At 31.2% G+C, this 19,551-nt stretch overlaps 1 protein-coding gene across 2 annotated transcripts; it reads right to left on the bottom strand.

The window, feature by feature from the left end:
- Positions 1-1,446: 1,446 nt before the first annotated feature.
- On the bottom strand, positions 1,447-10,917 carry EMB3011 (RNA helicase family protein). Of its 2 annotated transcripts, none has more exons than XM_022893684.2 (17): positions 10,757-10,917; positions 10,621-10,663; positions 10,409-10,532; positions 9,350-9,571; positions 8,434-8,513; positions 8,104-8,329; positions 7,600-7,773; positions 7,327-7,472; positions 6,993-7,087; positions 6,488-6,596; positions 5,015-5,192; positions 4,698-4,927; positions 4,427-4,603; positions 3,913-4,161; positions 3,582-3,643; positions 3,328-3,480; positions 1,447-3,239 (listed from the first exon to the last, which is right to left on the bottom strand). In XM_022893684.2, the coding sequence occupies exons 2-17, from the start codon at positions 10,624-10,626 to the stop codon at positions 1,640-1,642; spliced, it is 3,831 nt and encodes a 1,276-aa protein (XP_022749419.2). In that variant the 5' UTR covers positions 10,627-10,663; positions 10,757-10,917; the 3' UTR covers positions 1,447-1,639. The 2 variants fall into 2 exon arrangements, with proteins under 2 accessions (XP_022749419.2, XP_022749418.2); XM_022893683.2 differs by having other exon boundaries at positions 10,856-10,917.
- Positions 10,918-19,551: the final 8,634 nt, after the last annotated feature.

Below are 19,551 nucleotides of genomic sequence, written 5' to 3'. Positions count from 1 at the left end.
ACTAAAATTTCATAGAAACCTAAATCAAAATACAAAGTTGAAGAATAAAAAACACAATTTCTTTATCCAAGGCTTCTTTATGACTGCATCAGAGGTGTAGCAAAGTGAAAACATAGATGCTGTTCTCTTAGGGATAGAGAAATAGTATTTTAGTTTATCACCAGTAAATAGTAATACCGATAACTGATAGTAATACCGTGTTTCATTGTCTATCATCAAAACTTCAATAACCTTGCAAGGAACTTGTTTCCTTCCTTTATTCAACAGGAGGGCAATGCAATTTGGCGGCTAGCTGAAATTTTGTTCATGGATACACCTATATGATAAGCCTCACACCCCCGACCTTGTTTTGTATCCCATTAGACTTCCTATCCTAAAACTTCAGTCCTCAGTCTACATCTAAAAGCAAAAACATCTATGCGAAATCAGAGAAACCGAAAAAGAAGCAATTAGACTTGATAACTTAACATACCAGATGATGACATTACACAAAAAAAAAAAATTAAAAAAAAGATACGAAGATGACATGATTTAAAATTTTAATAAAAATCATATATCATTTAATAAAAATAAAAAAATATATATTTTGTATTTTTCATATTAAAATTTACATGTAAAACACAATATAAATATACAAATTATTAGTATTTTACGCAATACAATTATATAAATTCTTAAGTTTACATGCAATTATAAACACCACAATCTCATGGCTTGCATTGATAACTTAGGTTGACTCGGCCATCTTGATTATACTCATTTTACATATGGGTTCATATGTATATGCATTGAAAACAATTGAATGCTTTAACAAGGCAGACAAGAAACAATAGAAAGCAAGCTACAGGGGAATGAAGCATTTTTGCCATTCTTCATTCTAGTTACTATATCAGCGTTGAAGAAACTACGTTGTCATTCAAACATAAGCTTATAATATTAAGCAGTAGAAGAAAGAATAAACAAGTAAATTAATAGAAAACGGGAGCAAACCAAAATTTCTGTTTAGAATAAGGCTGAAAATAGTTTCAGTGTCTCAAAAAAATTCCCAACAGCAAATCCATTAGGGAAAAAAAAAAGGGAAACCAGAGAGGGCCAACTTATCAAAATTAAATTTAAATCTAACATTTTTTTAGCCGAATCTTAACAACAAAAAGAACAGCAAAAGCAATCACTCACAGAGCCATCACTAACTAATGTTCGCCTTGTATGGTTTCTTCCTAAATCGATCACTTCTTTCAAATCTCTGATTACTAGACTATAGCCAATCAAAAATAATCAACGAGACAAAGAGAACTATTGACAATTGAGGATCCAGAGTTAACCTACAGCCTGAAGAGAGAAAGACTACTTCATTGTTTCAAACGCAAGAACTTTAAATGAACAGAAAAAGATGATCTTGGTCACTGGACATGTACATTCATAAACAAGGATCATCTAGCAGGAATATTCTTCTAATAAAACGTTGAATTTCTTATTCCTAAACAAAAAAAGTTATATAAGCAATTAGATGACACAGCAATAACTAATTTCATTTTGCCGTATCATGTATAAATACAAACAATCTCTAGATCAAGGGTAACTACAAATCACTAGGGACAGTTCTGTAAATTTTCAACAAGTGAATACAATGTAATTACATTTACAAGCCGAACTTCTTTGGTCTTAGATAAGTAGAAGAACCCTGCCGCAACCCAGGCATTGAAACTTGTTGCTGCTGCTTTGCTCTCTGCTGTCTCTCCTTCTTTTTGCCTTCTCTCTCTGCCTCGGCTTGCATCTTCCTCAGATTTTCCATTTCCTCCTCCATGGCTGTTTTCTCCTCCTTCTGTTTTTTCTTATGCTCCAACAACGTTGTATCTGAGTCCTTCACAGAAAAGAACATGGGACCTAGTTCAGCCAGCCACTGAGGCTCCACTGCTGTAACGCACTGCATGTACTCCTTTGCTGTCAAAATCAATTCATGATAAACAACATATTCCGGAGTATAACCTAAACCATAAAGAGCACTGCTCGGGTGCAAATGGCATGGCATTCCATTCCTGCTATTAACATACTCCCCTACGCCCTTTAATCTAGCAGCATTGTGAAAGTATGCAGAACAGATGGCTTTCCTGACAACATCCCAATCATATCCACAGGATGTTAGTGGGATTTTCAGTGTCTTCAGAATATCTAATAGTTGAGATCTCACCTCTCTGGCTTTCCTTAATCCTTTAACATGCAGAAAATGGTCATTACACCAGTCTCCACGATATTGATTAGCTTTCCATTGCTGATAAACATTAAGCAATGTCAAGTGATCAGATTCTGGTACAAAAAATTTTTCTCTTGCTGCATCACTCTCCTCCGCTCTATCCTTAGGTCGGAAGAACACTGATGGGACTGAAAGCATTGAAACAATGGTCAAAACCTCATCCAAGCATCCTAACTGTTCACCCATCAATAGCATCTTAGCAAGCGGGGGATCCAATGGGAACTCCACCATTTTCCATCCAATTTCAGTCAAGCCCCCAACATTGTTAAGTGCGCCCAAGACCCATAACTGGTACATAGAATTAAGGATATTTTCCTGGGGTGGTGGATCCATGAAATCAAAATCCAGCAAGTTGTCTATTTTAAGAGACTTAAGCAGCAACACCACGTTGCCAAGATTGGTCCTCTGTATCTCGGGTACAGGAGCAGGCAGCATCTCATTTAAGTATGCACTCTCCGTATACAACCTATAACATGTGCCTGGCCCAGTTCTACCAGCACGTCCTGCACGCTGGTCAGCAGCAGCATGACTCACAGGGAAAACTTGAAGAGCATCCATACCCATCTTAGGGTTATAGACTTTCATTTTACCATAACCAGTGTCAATAACATAAAAAATTCCATCTACAGTCAAGGATGTCTCAGCAATGTTAGTGGCAACAATGCATTTGCGAGCTCCATCTTCAGCCTTCTGGAAAATCTTCGCCTGCAAATCAGCTGGCAACTGGGAGTATATTGGGAGTATTAGAAGCTTAGAAACCCCCTTCTTTGTGGAGGAGATGAGCTGTTCTATTCGTTCTGCAAGGGCATAACAAGCTGCCTCAATCTCATCTTGGCCAGTCATGAAGATGAGGATGTCACCTGGAGCACTGGTGATGTGAATGGTCATGGCCTGCTTAACTGCAGCTTCAACATAATCCTCACAAGGAGTCTTGCTGTACAAAATATTGACAGGAAATGTTCTACCAGGGATGTGGAAAATTGGTACACTGCAAAATTTGAAAGGATAATTATTTATACCGGATTGATTAGAGGCAGAAGATGCCAGCATATGTCGATATTAAGATATGAGCTTACCTTCCAAAAAAATTTGAAAATTTCTGTGCATTTAGAGTTGCGGAGGTCACAATAAGCTTGAAATCGCGGCGTTGGGCAACCACCTTTTTAAGTATTCCAAAAAGCACATCCGTGCTTAGTGATCTCTCATGTGCCTCATCCATCACAATGACGCTGCAATAATTGCAAAATCGAAAGTAAATAATATAGGTTTTACCACTAATTCATTTGTTGCAATTGGGATAGACAAGATAAATTAAGAAGTTTCTCCATACCGATACTTGTCAAGATCAGCATCTTTTAATGTTTCACGAAGGAGGATTCCTTCAGTCATATACTGTAAAGTTGAAGAAATAAAAAGGTTTAGATTGTCATATCAGAAGAAGACACAGAAACATTGGACAATGCTCCCAACAATTAATTGGAGCAACTAATAAATCAATTGTAGACCAAGATAATGGAAAGATGGCCAAACTGCATGAACACACACACACACAAAACTTGGTGCACTCCTCATCCAAGAAGACAAGAATTTAAGCAATCAAGATTATATTACGTGTATAAAGATTTTAACATTTGGTTTTTAATGTAAACTCAACAACTCACCTTAATAATGGTGTTTGGCCCAGTAACATCTTCAAAACGTACGGCATAGCCAACTTTATCACCCAACTCAGTGTCCATCTCTTCACTAACTCTTTTTGCAACACTCATAGCAGCAACACGCCTAGGTTGGGTACAACCAACTATACCATTCATAGTGTACCCATCTTCTTGAAGATACTGTGTAAGTTGAGTTGTTTTTCCAGAGCCAGTTTCACCCACAACAACAACTACCTGATTTTCTCGAATCACCTGTCAATCATATCATTAAAAATATAATAAGAGATGGTCAATAAAATACTTGATATTTTAAAAGTATAGTCAACATGATAAAATTTAGCTTTGAAAGTCAAAAAGAACAAAAATCCAAGAAATTAGAATGGAGAACTTCAACATTCCTTTCAGAAGGCTGCAGATATCTTGCATGTGCAAGATGGCTAATACCCACCACCTTAGAGTGCAAGTGGCTGTCTATTTCAAAATTAGACCAACATATACTAACGGAAAAATGTCAAACCTGAAGTAACTCATCTCGCACAGAATATATGGGCAAGTATTGACGCTGTTCTGCTATGCTTTTGGACGTTGCAAATTCACTAACAGCCTGCCCCTTTTTCAAATGCTGTGCAAATTTGGCATCTTCCTTGAAATCAATTTCACCATGTTCACCTACTTTAGCAGTGTCAGCATCAATCTAGCATCCAATGTAGAGACAAGTTACTTGATGAACTACATTATCAAATTTTTAGAAAAAAGAAAGGCAAAAAATTACATGTTATGAACAATACCTGTTCTGCTGTTTTCTCAACTCCAAGGATATCACCAAGCTTAGAGCCTGCCAGCTCCCAAAATCGTTGGCGTGACTTGTTCATGCTTTGCTTCTCATGAATTTCCCTAACCAAGGTAGATCCTTTGCGCGAAATTATAGCCATATCTGATGTAGGATCTTTTATGGGCATGATTGGCTCTGCTTGTTTGGTGAAAACAATTCTTCCATCCAAGAATGGAGGTTTTGTATCTATGACAATGAGAGATATATAAAGAAGTTTTAGCTAAAAGTACAAAGCATTTCATCAATTAACAGAGATTATAAATATTCACTTACCATGTACAAGAAGAATCACCTTGCGTTCGTCCTCATCATCAAACTCGGTTTGCACCTCAGTACCTCTAACAGCTCCAGATCTCAAAAGCTGCCGGTCTTCCCACTGAGCATTATCAGCAGTAAGCTGAGACAACTTTTTGCTCTGAGCAAGCGACATCCTAGTCCCATCTCTTCGAACCTGTTTATGAGATGACACAAGTATTAGAAACCATTGTATTCTACGAAGGACAACAAATAGAAAGGAGCCCAAGAATGGTAAAAAAAAAATCAATTCATATCAATGCCTAGAAAAGTGGGGAGGGGGAATTATTTTCACCAAAAGGCAATCATGAAAGGAAACATAGTAGACAAAGATAAGCACACTTCACATGGTTTTACATAAGCACTCAACCCATTCACAAAAAGAAAAAAAAAAAAACAAAGTTAAATAAATAACTGGTGACAAAGATAAGCACACTTCACATGGTTTTACATGAGCACTCAACCCGGTCACACACACAAAAAAAAAAAAAAACTGGTTCATTAGTCAATCTCTACCTTTACAAAAGACCACTTAAATACAACTTGCAAAAAGTACCAAGTTATTATCACCGGTCATCATCAAGTACAAGTAGCATCAATTTAACCCTAAGATGCATGCAAATAGGAAAACAAGCCTCCCCCTTAGGAAAACATCTAATAGAAATTTCATCTAATATTGGTACATTGCACCTACAAGCTATTGAACTAAAACAAACTTCAACCTTTGTTCTCAAGAGACAACACTCACCACATAGTAAAACTAGCCGATGGTCAGTTACTCAATTTGCAACAATACACTATAGTTTCAGACTCCAAGCAAAACAGAGAAGCAGCAATAACTAGCACGAAGATAAAGAAGATTAGCATGTTCAAACTAAGACAACTGAAGCCAAGAAAATAAAAGACAATTAGATAAAAATTTATCATTCCTATTATTTCAATATCGAAACATTGAGGGAAATAAAACAACAAAAGAACAGCCACTCCAGTTTTAAATCTCTATGAAACATTTGGCTCTAACCACACTGGCTTGAAAATTAATAAACAAAAGGTGGAAAAATACTATCTTTATAAAATTGTCTTACTTCTTATATCTTATCACTAATGTGAAACCCAGAACAAGAAGAGAGATCAAATATTACTGTTCCCTTATTACACAATCATTTAGCCATTATTCTGAACTCAAAGATGTAAAACATTAGGAACCCTAAGATCATAAAAATTATTGATCATTGTCTAAGAATACATGTCACTATTGTCTTTATTTATTTCAATGTAATAGCTAAACCATGTTAATATCCAAATTTGCACAAACGCAGAATATGGTTAAATGAAACAATAGTCATAAGATCAAGCATCCAACATGTTTATCACATGTGACATAACCATGGAATATTACACGTCCATTGAACATCAAACTACATTTTAAAAAAAAAAGCACCAAAATAATACCAGTCTTTTGGCCAAGTCAGCTTCTTTCTTTTGGAATGAAGCTTCATCCCCTAGAAAAAATGACGAACTATCAGCATCGAACATGGTGTTTCCTTCTTCTCTATCATACCTATGCAAGGACATTCCAACAAAAAAAGCTAAGATAACTTTAAAACAGCATGGATAAAACCCACAAATGAATGAGAAAATCACTAATCAATGAAGGTCAAAAGCCACCACATTAAGGCCAAATAATGGGACTTTTATCACAATTTCAAAGTCAAAAAAGGAAAAATGATATTCCTTCATGCTTGGAAAACAACTCCCAACAATTTGTTTGAAGCCAAGAGTAACTAAGCAAACGAAAATGGCATATAGAGCACTACTGTTGTATGACATATTTTCCTAAGCTGCTAACTTCAGAATATTGCCATTTTCATCATATAATTATGATAAATTTTAATCCCAAATGCAGAAAGAAACCCTAGGATCTTCCATCTTAGGATGAACTGAATACATAATTTACCATGCACGGTCAAAATTGTACTCCATCTCCAAGCGCATACTTTCTGTAATCTCGTAATTATGTTCCTCTGCTGAACCTGTCTTATCTGCTTCATCCTATATAAATTAAGGCATAAAATTAACATGGACAGAAGCAAAAAGATTTCTATAAAGAAGAAAAAGATATAGAAAAAAAAATTAGAAAGAAACTACTCTGAAAAGATTGCCTGCAATTACCCACTATCAACTAATAGTTCATTAGTTTCCAGAAATATAACTTAAAGATTAATATTTAAGAGGGGGAAATAGAGAGAAAAGAAAAGGAAAGGAAATAAAAGGACAATGACATATACTACCTCAAATGATTGTGAACTTTCCCTTGAAAAGCTAAGCTGATGAGATGTCCGACCATATCTAGAACTTGAAGATTTCACTGATGCTCCAGAGGCTCGTATCGGAACTGGAGAAGGAGATGCATGGTCCCAGGGAGAGGCAACGCCAGCTGTACCAAATTTCAGCATGAAGTTAAAAAATTGTTTACTCTCTTTACCTAAAAATAATGAAATAAGAGAAGACAGAAATAATCAATACCATCAATGATAAGAAAGGCTTTCTAGTGAATAACATACCACTTGAATGAGGAGTACGATCTCCCATCCATGGAGAAACTAATCTAGCATCAGGAGAAGCCCCAACTAACATTGGAGATGGAGAAGGTTGATGGCGCCTGCTACTACCAGAGTAACTTTCCCGGCGTGGAGTATCTTCCCATTCCCATCTCCCATCATCCCAATCAGATCTGCCTATAAAAGATTAAGATATGAATATCAACATAATTACCCTTACTCCACTTCAGCAAAGATGCCAAAAATATAGCAAATCATAAATCCAATAGAGTACAAACTCTAACTGCAAATGAATTCATAAGCTATCAAGAACTTTTTCAAATGAAATTATGTCTTATAGTTCCAAGTAATCAAGTTTGGATAGATTAATCCATCTTCGCCATTCCACCCAGCCTCAAAAACATGCACAAAATAGAATTTTTTTGCACGACAATCCAAATGCAAATGACATTAGTTCTAAGATATAGTATCCAAACATGCACATCCACTCTATGAAGTATCACATACCAGGTGTCCTCCTACTTTCATATCTACTTCGGCTTCTTCCATAATCTTCTTCAAATCGACCATGAGTGTCTCTTCTATCATCATAATAGTGCCTTTTTCTTGTATAGCTGTTCTCACTTCTAGAATCATCTCTGAAACCTCTTCTCTCTGTACCACGCTCATCTTTCTCATACCTTGGACTCTTAGAAGAGACACCATGGGAACTCTGACTAGATGACGCTGGAACCTTCAATTGAAAGAAAAATCAGATTCATATAAGGTTTGCTGTGTTTGCAAAATAATAATAATAATAATAATAATCATAATAACGGAAGCAAGTTGTTCACTTACATCTGAACTCCTATGTTCGCTTGAGCGAGGAGTCCCAAATGTATCACCATTGCCTCGTCTATCTACAGTAATTGTACTTTCTGCAATGTAGGAAAAACAAAATATAATTAGATTATGAGAATCAGCTTCAAGAAGGGAATCAACCAAAAACATACACACTGTAAGAGCACAGAAAAACGAACACGTCCTTCAGACAGAAGAGAACCTCAAAGCTTGTGAAAGAAGGTGTATATTATCAGAATCACCACATTTGCCTCCCCCTCCCCCCCCCCCCCCCCCCCACCACACCCCAAGCCCCAATCTTTGCTTCAAAACAAAAATGGGCTTGGATACAGAAAATGCTGTGTTAAGAAAGCATGAGTTGGAAATCCATCTGAATTCTTAAACGTAAATGCTGGTCATTTACATGCAAGCAACAGCTGTGTCACTTCCTCTATAAGCTAGGAATACATCTTACTATGCCTCAAAGAGATAGGTTACCCATTACACAGACAAAAATGCACATGTACGCATAAATAATTAAATCTAATTCTGCAAAATATATTAGCCAGTTTGTGGAGAGATCGAAAAACAATCAGAAATCAGAAGCTCAGATAATGCCTGGCCTATAGGCTGGCTATACACCATAAAAATTCTTTCTGTGCCACCTTACCTAGAAACTCCATGCATGCACTTAAACATGCAAGTTTTTTTTTTTTTTTTTTTTTTTTTTTTTTTTAAGATGAGTGAATGTGAGCAATAAAATCTTCTAATAGTCAGCATGTGATGATTTAACTGAGTATGCTGCCATATTCTATAAGAGTTTTACATGAAAATCAGGAAAATAAAATAAGGGCACAGTTCTTTCATTAAAAACCAACCATAACCTTAAAATCTTGCTAAGCTTATTTGACACAAAATAAAATAAATAGATTACCTGCATTATTTGTTGTGCTGGCTGCCTTATCACGATAGCGTCTGCTAGTGTGGCTGCGGGTACCATTTGTAATAGTACTTTTAGTTTCTTCAACTCCAGAAGATTCAAATCCCTCATCTTCACCAATAGATGCCACAATGGAGGCGATTTTTTCTTTTGGAACCTTGAATCCACCATCAACTTTAGAACCTCCTTGCTTCTCATTGGCGCGAATGTCCAAACCTAATAAATCATAAAAATTTAATCGACAAAACAACAGGACTAATTTTTTGGAGGGAGAAAATGCCTAGAAGAGGCACTCAATTGGAAGTTGTAATTGTACCCACAACTTCAACAAGGAAGAAGAAAAAAACTAGGTGGCGTAGATTAACTACAAATGTGAAAACACCACGTAAATTTAGGCAACATTGCAAACATGCTATTATTTTTTCTCAGCCAAAGAGAGAATAGACTAGAATCATGATAAGATAGAAAAGAAAAACAGAGAGGCAAAATACTCTCAAGAACAAAGTTGTCCAAAACAGCAGATACACTCCATGATAGCAACTATCACCACAAAAACTGAATTAGGGCACAAAAAACACAACTTAAAAGACAAACCGCTATCTAAAGAAACAGATAACAACTTCAATAAGTAGAAGAAAACCAAAAGCTTCACCTAAAAATTTCATCATCAAGATATAGACATGATCCTTCTAGACACACCAAATTTTGAAAGTGAAGCGGCAAGACTGTTATCTTCTCTAAAATTATTCTCAAATAAGACTATTTGAAACATAATAATAGCTAATTATACATTTTACTTCCCAAACTGCAAGACACTGACCGCAGCCTGTTTGATACCAACATTCTTCAGAAAGAAGATACAATAAGACTAAAGTGATAAACCAAAATGCTAAAAATCATAAATGTAAAAACAGCAAAAAACACCAATGCAGATAGTTAACCCTCACATTCTGTTCCACAATCATACTCCGGACAATTTAAAACTATCCTCCCATAGCATTAAATTGTAGAATGTAAAAAGGAAAAACAGCGCCATGTTTATGCCAAACATACCTAAAACAGACTTCTTGCTAGCAGGAGCTATATACTTGGGTCTATCCTTTGGAACAAACAATCCGCTGCCGCCATTGCTCACTTCAGGCTCCAACGTTTCTACCGTCTTATTCACATCAAAAGGCTGTTTTTAAACATTAAAAAAAATTCAAAATCCAAAACCTAAACTTCATATTTAAAAAAAATAATAACTCAATTTATAATTAACCAACCTCCATCGTCCAAGCTCACCCAAACTACGGATAATAATATAACCTGATAACACAATTAAATAACAAAATTTATACCAATTTATGTTAATGAAACCCTAATCATACTATTTTTTAAAGGAAAAAAAAAAAAACTCACTGTGATAGATGAAGCTTTCGTGGGAAAACAATAAACGAACAACCAAAAAAATTTAATGTTGAAAAAGTTATGTAAGATTTCAAACAAGAAAATCCTTACAAAAGCTTAAATCGGGAGAGAATCGACCGTCGACGATCTTTGAAGAAACCTTTTTATCTATTACCTGTTTTTTTTTTTTTTGGGCTTTTATAGGATTCGAAGCTGCATCCAGAAACCGACTTTTGGAGTAATAGAGGAATTGGAAATGGGTTCGGTTGTGGTAGGCTTATGACAAATTCGGCCCAAATTTTGAGTCCAGGTCTAGCTGAAACGAGCAGGAGAATCAAAACGATGTCGATTAAAAAGGAAAGATATAAAATAAACAAAGAGAGGGAAATAGTTGAGCAGTACATTGGGCCCAGCTTCAAACAAATGTGGACCGAAACAGAGTTGTAATTAAGATCGGGCCCAATTCAGAAGGATATAAAATGAAAACAAAAAAAAAAAAAAAAATTCTTAAGGGAAACTCCATGATAGGCCTCTTTCGTCTCGTTCATTTTTAAGGTTTGAATTTGAAATTTTGTTTAAATGAAGTTTTACGTTCTAATCGTTGAGCCTTAAAGACTTTATGCGGCTATGATAGTGCCCGATCATCAAAATAAAAATAAGGGTATAAAAGACATAATCATATACTATTAGTATTATGCTTGGTATGGTGATTAAAAAAATGAAAAATTAAAATTAAAAAGAGGAAAAAATAAAAAAAAATGAAAAATATATTTTTTCTTTTTATTAATGTACTTAGTTTATATTCATTATTTGTTAGAGTTGAAAAATAAAAATAAAAATTATATAAGTTTATCTTTATGATCTTTTTTAAATTAAGTAAAAAGAAAAATTTTTAAATGATAGAATGATCTTATAAATATGGAACAGTTACTTATATTTTTCTCATTTTTTCTGTACTTTTCTATTTAATTTAAAATAATTTATATTTTTAAATAAGTGTGAAAAACAATAATTTTTTATTTTTTTAATTTTTTTTTATCAAACATATTCAAAAAAAAAAATTTTTACTTTTTCACCCTTGTTATTTACCTTTCATTTTTCTACTCTACCAAACACACCTAAATTTTCAAAAAGCTTTTTCCATTTAATAAAATCGACCGAACTTCTTTTTCTTTTTTGTTTTTTTATTAGTAAAAGGTAGAAGGTGAACCAACCAGGTCATTGACACGATACACCTGCTCCCGAGCTGTTGGTCATAAATTAGCCGTCACTTGAATGCCACTGCCAAAATTTTCCACGATTAGCCGTATAGGGTTCAATCAACAATGATGGGGAATATTCATTAGTTTTTGGTTTAGTGGCAGACGCCAAGTCTTCTCTTATGTTTTTATTTGTTGTTTTCAATTTAGCAGCCTTTCGTTACAAACATGCTAAAGTAGTTAATCTTTCCCTAACCTGCGCATGATTTGCCTTACCCACTTTCATATTTCAGTTCATAAGATATTTTTTTAATTATTGTCGGATACTTTGACGATCAAATTTTAAATTAATAAATGGATTTAGTTATTTGATATTTGTGTTTATTTAGTAATTTTAATAATTTTTTAATTTTAATTATAATTTAATGAGCATATGATCAAATGACAATCTGAAAAATTAATTTATGAAGCTAAAAAATTTTGTTGATACACAAGTTATTTTTCATATTTTTTTCATTGCCAAAAATACTTTCATATTTTTTATGAATTTTAATTATTACATAAATTTAGTCTATCTATTTTTTAAAAAAAATTACACGCATAATTAAATTCATAATCAAATATTATATTATTAATAATCAACTAATAATTTTTTAAATATTAGAAAACACCCATCCATTAAATTTAAGATAGTATAATTAAAATTAGCCATTTTGTTATTTCAAAAAAATTAAGTATTTATTAACAATCATATGATTTATTGATAAATTACTAAACTTTAATTCCAATAATTAAAGAAAAAAATTAAGCATTTCACACCACACATAAAAATTTCAGAGTCATGGTCGCTATTCAAATGGGAAAACCAAAAAATCCACAATAACTTTAAAATCTTTTTGAGGTATGTAGTTGACATTTTGCATTAATTTCCAAATTTTGTTGGTGAGAGCAATGTAATGAATTAAGTGATAGTGTCAATACACCTAAACACCACCAAATATCCTCTTCAAGGCAAAGACAAATTGGCATTGTCCTTAAAACATCATGACAGCAAAAGATGACCTTACGCTTGTTTAGTTTTTTTTTTTTTTTTAATGTACTTGTTGTTTTGTAATTGTTTTTTTATAGTAAAGCTGAATCTTCATTTCCAATTGACAATTGCTCTTCCAATTAGCTGTCTTCCTTTATTCAATCATTTTTTTTATCTGATAGCTGCCACTTTCAAATTAGCTGTCTTCCTTAATTCAATCATTTTTATTCTATAGCTACCACTTCTATCTATATGTCAAATCAATATCGTTGGTAACTTGATTATCGTATTACAAGCTCACTTTTATTCCTATGAAATTAGGTTTAGAAATAGAAATTATAACTATAATTAAATATCTTTAAAATTATATTGTAGACATTTCATTTCATTTGAAGTTTAAATTAGTTCGATTTTGTCTAATTCAAAGTCCAAATGTTCAATTTTTTTTTATTTCACTTTTTTATTTGTATTCTTTAATTTATAATTTTAAGTTGTATTTATTTTTTTTATTTTCTTTATCTTTATTTTTTTAATTTTATTTATCTTTTTACTCTTATTTAGATATTCTTATTTGTTTATCTTTACCATTTACCTTTTTTGATTTATCTTTAGTTATTTATTTATTCTTTTATAATAAAAAGTACATTTTAAAAAAAGAAAAATTTTGACAATCACAAAATGATTAAAGAAATTGAGAAATAAAAGAGATTTTATCTTTAGGTGATAATTCATGTTTTAAAGTTAAAATTGAGTCGGGATTCTTATAGATAAATTCTAATTCTTTTAAGGATTATTATTTTTTGGTGATAAGATATAATTTTCAAGAGTTTAATTCCTATTCAATTTAGAAAACTTATAAGTCAGTGTAATATTATTATAAATAGTCTAGCATTCAACAGTAAAACATACAACAATCATGAAGGAAAATTTGAAAGTAAAAAAGTTTTAGACAATTCAAGTTTTAATTTTAGGCTTTTTCAATTTTTTACAATTTTTTGATGAGATTCCCTGACTCCGACAAGATTTTTTATTGCAGTGACTTTTTTCGATGAATGTTAAAGTTTCCAACGGGATTTTGACGATACTTTCAGATTCTGACTACGATTCTCAGTTTTCTCAAGCGTTAACCTGAACCAACCTAACTCAAGCATCAATCCACTTGCAAACCTGATCCATAGTGCTAGGATCCAGCAACTCACATCTCACAAACCTCGAGTCAAGTCGTGCATTGAGCCGCCAAGCCATCATTTGTTTCTGTAACTGAGTTGCTGTTAAACCCAAGCCCAACCATTAGCCTTTTTGGTATTTTTTATTTTTATTTATTTTATGTAAATTTTATTTAAATTAATTTTTGTTAAAAATATTTTTAAATAAATTTATGAATCCTACTAAACTATTGGAGAAATTTCGAAGTTTAAAATATTTTTTGAAATATGAATTCTATTAAATTATTGGAAGATTTCATAATTAAATTAAATATTTTTGAATTAATCATACTAAATTATTAGAGGATTTAAATCTCAATTAAATCTTGTCAAACTATTTAAAGAATTAATGATTTTTATAAAAAATAAAATTTTCAATCCTATCAAACTATTGAAAATTTTAAATTTTTTAGTTAAATATTACCAAACTATTGAAAGATTTAATGTTTCTTTCAAACAAATTCATAAATAAATTTTTAAATAAAAATCCTACTAAACTATTAGAAGATGTCCTTCGAAATAAAATTTACTAAATTATTAAAAAATTTTATTGATTTTGAAATCAGTTCTTTAAAAAAAAAAAACACATTAATGAATCTGATAATAGAGTCTTTTCACAGTGAGACATTAGTCTTCATGATAATTTTAATGGAAAAAAATTTTCTTAAATTACTACTAAACTATTGGAGTAATTTTAACAATAATTTTCAATATTAAATTTACTTGATAAAATTACAAATATATTTTAAGGCTTAGATAACACAAAATCAACTTGTCTCATCTTTTGGATGGACGTTGTGAAAGTGCTATAACTTTTCTCATACGTAACCGTATTTTTAGACTTAATTTTAATTTCGTAAATTAGAATCTACCTTTTTAAAGATACTCAAGTTAAGTTTGAGATTTCTTTTTAAAAAAGAATAAATTCAATTAAGTAACCAATCGCACCTAAATTAAAAAAAATTAGTAGTGACCCTTTTTATTGTATGTAGCGATAAGTTTATGGAATTATACGTTATGACAGATATAACAAATTAAACAAAGAAACATATTTTAATTTTAATTTTAATTTTATTATTAAAAAAATAAATAAATCATATATGAAAACCCTTGCAAAACAAATCAGAATTCAAATTTATAGCCCATATGTGAGCTTTTGTAATTGTAATCGTAATACAAATTATTATCTAAATCTATTTTTAATTATTAATTAATAAAATTAAATCAATAAATAATTAAGCAGCCAATGCATAAAATGCATCCAAATGTTAGTCATTTTTAAATTAAAAAATATATAAAAATATGTTTTTAAAAACTTTGTCATTTGATGTGTAAACAACCTATCATGTGTCAAGCAAACAATATCTTTGATATTGTTTTAATATATAAGTATTGAAGTATTATTGATTTTACTTTCGTGTCCTAAAATTTTTCTATACAATAGATAATTAATAATTTACAATTCACTAGGTTAAACATTACATTTAATACTAGGTTTTTATATATGTGATTCGCATGATTAATTTTAAAACATAAAATAATGTAAATCAAATAATCACAACAAATGTGCATTGGAAATTGACAATATGGTTTCAAGATTTATACCAACAAAAGTATAATAATTTATTCGTTAAAATGTATAATAATTTGTTCTTTCAGTACATGAAATTGAAACATGAAAATGTTAAACTAAGCTATCTATGAAAATATACCATTAAAAACCTCTTAGTACACAATGTTTTTTTGTATGATTTAAACCTACCATTGTCTTATAAAATCACAATTCTTAACCCTGATGTTGAAGTCTGCATGCACGAAAAAAGGCTACATACAATTGGCCATGACTGAAAACTAGTTTCAACAAATATAAACCAACATATTTTCATGATTGTCCTTGACTTTTATTAATTATCATTGCATAACATGACTTCAATGGATGCTACCTTTGTTTTAGAACAAATGACAATCTTGTTTGTTGTGAAGTCATCAATATCCTTGAAAACAATACTTTGAATCCTGTATTAGTTTCAGACATTATTTTACCTTTAACCATCCAATCGCTCAGTTGAGTAATAATCAAGCATGAATTGTTACACATTTCCTAAGTTGGATTCACATTCCTTAACAGCATAACAGGCATACCAATAAACTTTAACAAATGACAAGGCATACTAAGGAAATCCAGACTATTAAGGAATTTAGTTGGATACATATCATTTTGTTCTTTATTTTCCATAAAACTCTTGCATATCTCATCACTGCTTCTATAAATTCTCATTTCAACTTCCAATAAATTTATCATATGTTCATTAATCTCATATATAATTTCATTAAGAGAAGTGAGAATCTCCATTTCAAAAAAGTAGTTTCCATCATTTTGCCTCTCACAAAAATCTGGATAAGTTGCACCAATTATTGCATCTATTAGTCTTATGTTCTTGTTGACAATAAATTTTTTTGGAATCTCAATCCAATATGGATCAAGTTTTTCATGTCTACAAATTGCTTGCACTTTGCCCTCTCCAATGTCTAATGACCAACGACTGAATTTAACATTCTCTTCATCCATATTACCATTATTATCATAATCTAATACTTTTAAGCTAGTTTTCAAAGTGAACATAATGCAATTTCTCCATAAGTACGATCTATTAATATAAGACTACCACTTCTTAATGCTTACCTTTTGGGATAATAGGTAATATTTGCTTAAAATCACCTCCAAAAAGTACTGTCTTTCCACCAAAGGTTTTTTTTTTTTTTTGCACTTTCATCCTTGAATCCAATAATGTCTCTAAGTGTTATATCAGCACTTCAAAAACAAATCTTTGCATCATTAGGGCCTTATCTCAAAGAATAAGACATGTTTCAGACAATAAACAAGCAATGTTTGTATTCTACTTTATTCCATATATACTATTTTCAAAAATATCCAATGGAATATTAAATTAGCTATGTGTTGTTCTACCACTCGAAAACAATAAAGATGCAATTTTGACAAAAAAAAGAAAATTAATATTTAAGAAAACAAATATAAACATGTAAAACAATATTTGTGTACTAAATTGAATCAAGGTTATTGAATTTTTAATAAAAAAAAATGCCTGAAGAAGCTACAACTAATGTAATTTTTCTATGGGATCTTAACTTTACCAATATTGTTTTGTACAAAAATGTTTTTACTGTGCCTCCATGATCATATACAAAGAAAACACCTCTTATATTATTCATTACAGCTTGAATAATAAAATCATAAACCTTTCATTAATCTATATTCAAATATAGACAATCTCTGTCATACTCTTTCACTAATTCTTGTACATTGCAACTAAGTTCTGTTACAATCAATTTATCCCATATAATATATAGTAGACTTTTATCCGATTCTGGCAACCCATCGTAATCAAATATAGATTTATCATTTCTGTTTAAGAGCCTCTGAATTTCAATCAAACAATCATTTTTCAATTGATCATCTGAAAAAATGAGTTCTAGATAATTGAAAAGTCTTCTTCTTGTATACAAAATGTCATGAAAAAGTAATTGCCAATTTATTTTTCAAAAAAGCAAAAATATTAGTAACCTCATAAAATACCAAAATTCTAACAAATAATTGACACAATTGACCTCCAAATGTCAAAAAACTTGCCTCTTTAATTATATCATTCCATTTCTTGTCATTAGTTATTAAACTCATCTTATAACATGCATGTTTAAAACTACTATAGACATGATTATTAATTGTTCTTGTTTTTGTGAAACTTTTTGGTCCACGCATTACATTTAATAAAATTCTAAAATAGTACCTTTTACCAAAAGCTAAGTAGGCATAAATAATTCTTCCAATTATTTGTCGACATTTTCTAGGAACCCATTCTTTGTCACGCTCGACCCAAATAAATCTTGTTAGAAATTTAGCATAAGTTAGTCCATAAGCAACTTCGCTATTGGAATTTGCCGATATCCATTCTGTAAATATAGTTTTATCAATTCTAGGACAGTGTAAAACACTTAGTAAGTTATCAGAATCTTTTAATGTAATAAAATGTTCTTCAAGAAAGTAAAAAAATAAATGCATAACTAAAGGAGATTGTAATGTGTGTTAAATTTAAATATTCTCCAACATGCTTCACAAGCAGAGACATAACGACAATCCAAAAATATCTTTATTTCATCAACATTAATTATATCTTTTTTACTTGAAGACAAGCTAGAAACGATATTCTTTTTAATAACTACAATTGCTTTATCAAGTCCCTTAGTTAAGTATTTGAATAAATACTTTATAGCTTTTAACCTGTTACATCATTCTACATTGATGTGTGTTGAAATTTCAACAAAAGGTCTCAATTATATGGAACAACAGACTTTTTTCTTTTTAAGATACATAAGAAATAGAAGACAATGTTAGAAGAAGAACTTAACTAAGCTACAAAAATACCAAGCAAATTTCAATATATATATTACTTATTATCCAATACCACATGTTCCTTGATTGCAGTTCTTTTGTCATTTCATCTTTTATATACTAGATAGCCATTATCATCAATGCTAGTTTACGAATGAAAATTTTTTAGATACATTTTTGCTATACTTTTCTTCATCTTATATTAGTAATTTTTGTTTGCATTTTTGTAAGGACCATGTATCATGAATTGTGAAACAATATTATAATAAGTTGGATCTTTTTCTTTCAAAGGAATCTCAACTGTTATAAAAGTTGTTAACATCTTCAATTGATGGAGTTTTATTCTTTAATTCCAACCATAGTAGTATATGAGTATGTGGTTGCCCTCTTTTTTAGAACTTAATTTTATATACAACTATACAATAAAAAAACAAAAATAAAAATAAAAATTCATATAAATGTTTAAAAAATTATAAAATTAGAAATAATACTACCAAAAAACAAACATACATCCTAAAACACGTCCAAAATGTTTCTCTTTTGCCAATACATTCATCATTTGATTTAATTGTAATTTAAAAACCTTAGAAATTATATATGTACGATCTTTTGGACGTTGTTTTCCAATCATGCTCAACATATAATTTATCTCTAGCTATTTTGAATTAGTTGTAAAGGTTATAAAAAGATCTGGATTACATAACTACCTGCAAACTACCAATGCATCTTGATAATTTTGTATCATGTCTATAGGACCACCAGTAAATGTTACCAGCAAAATAATTTTCTTTCCAATTGTGCTTGTAAAAGTGTCACCTTGAACAACAGCATCAAAAAGATTTTTATAAATTTTTTATCTAAGTTGTGGTTGATTATTACAAACCCATTTTAGTCGTTCCTCTTCAATGGCTGTATATATATCCACTAAGAATTGTTGAAATAATTGTCCACCTAAAAATAGAGTT

Source organism: Durio zibethinus, chromosome 18 (genome assembly GCF_047325235.1).
Source record: "Durio zibethinus cultivar Kanyao isolate XHJ-2024 chromosome 18, ASM4732523v1, whole genome shotgun sequence".
NCBI lineage: Eukaryota > Viridiplantae > Streptophyta > Magnoliopsida > Malvales > Malvaceae > Durio > Durio zibethinus.
This window is presented reverse-complemented; position numbering and strand designations above follow the sequence as displayed.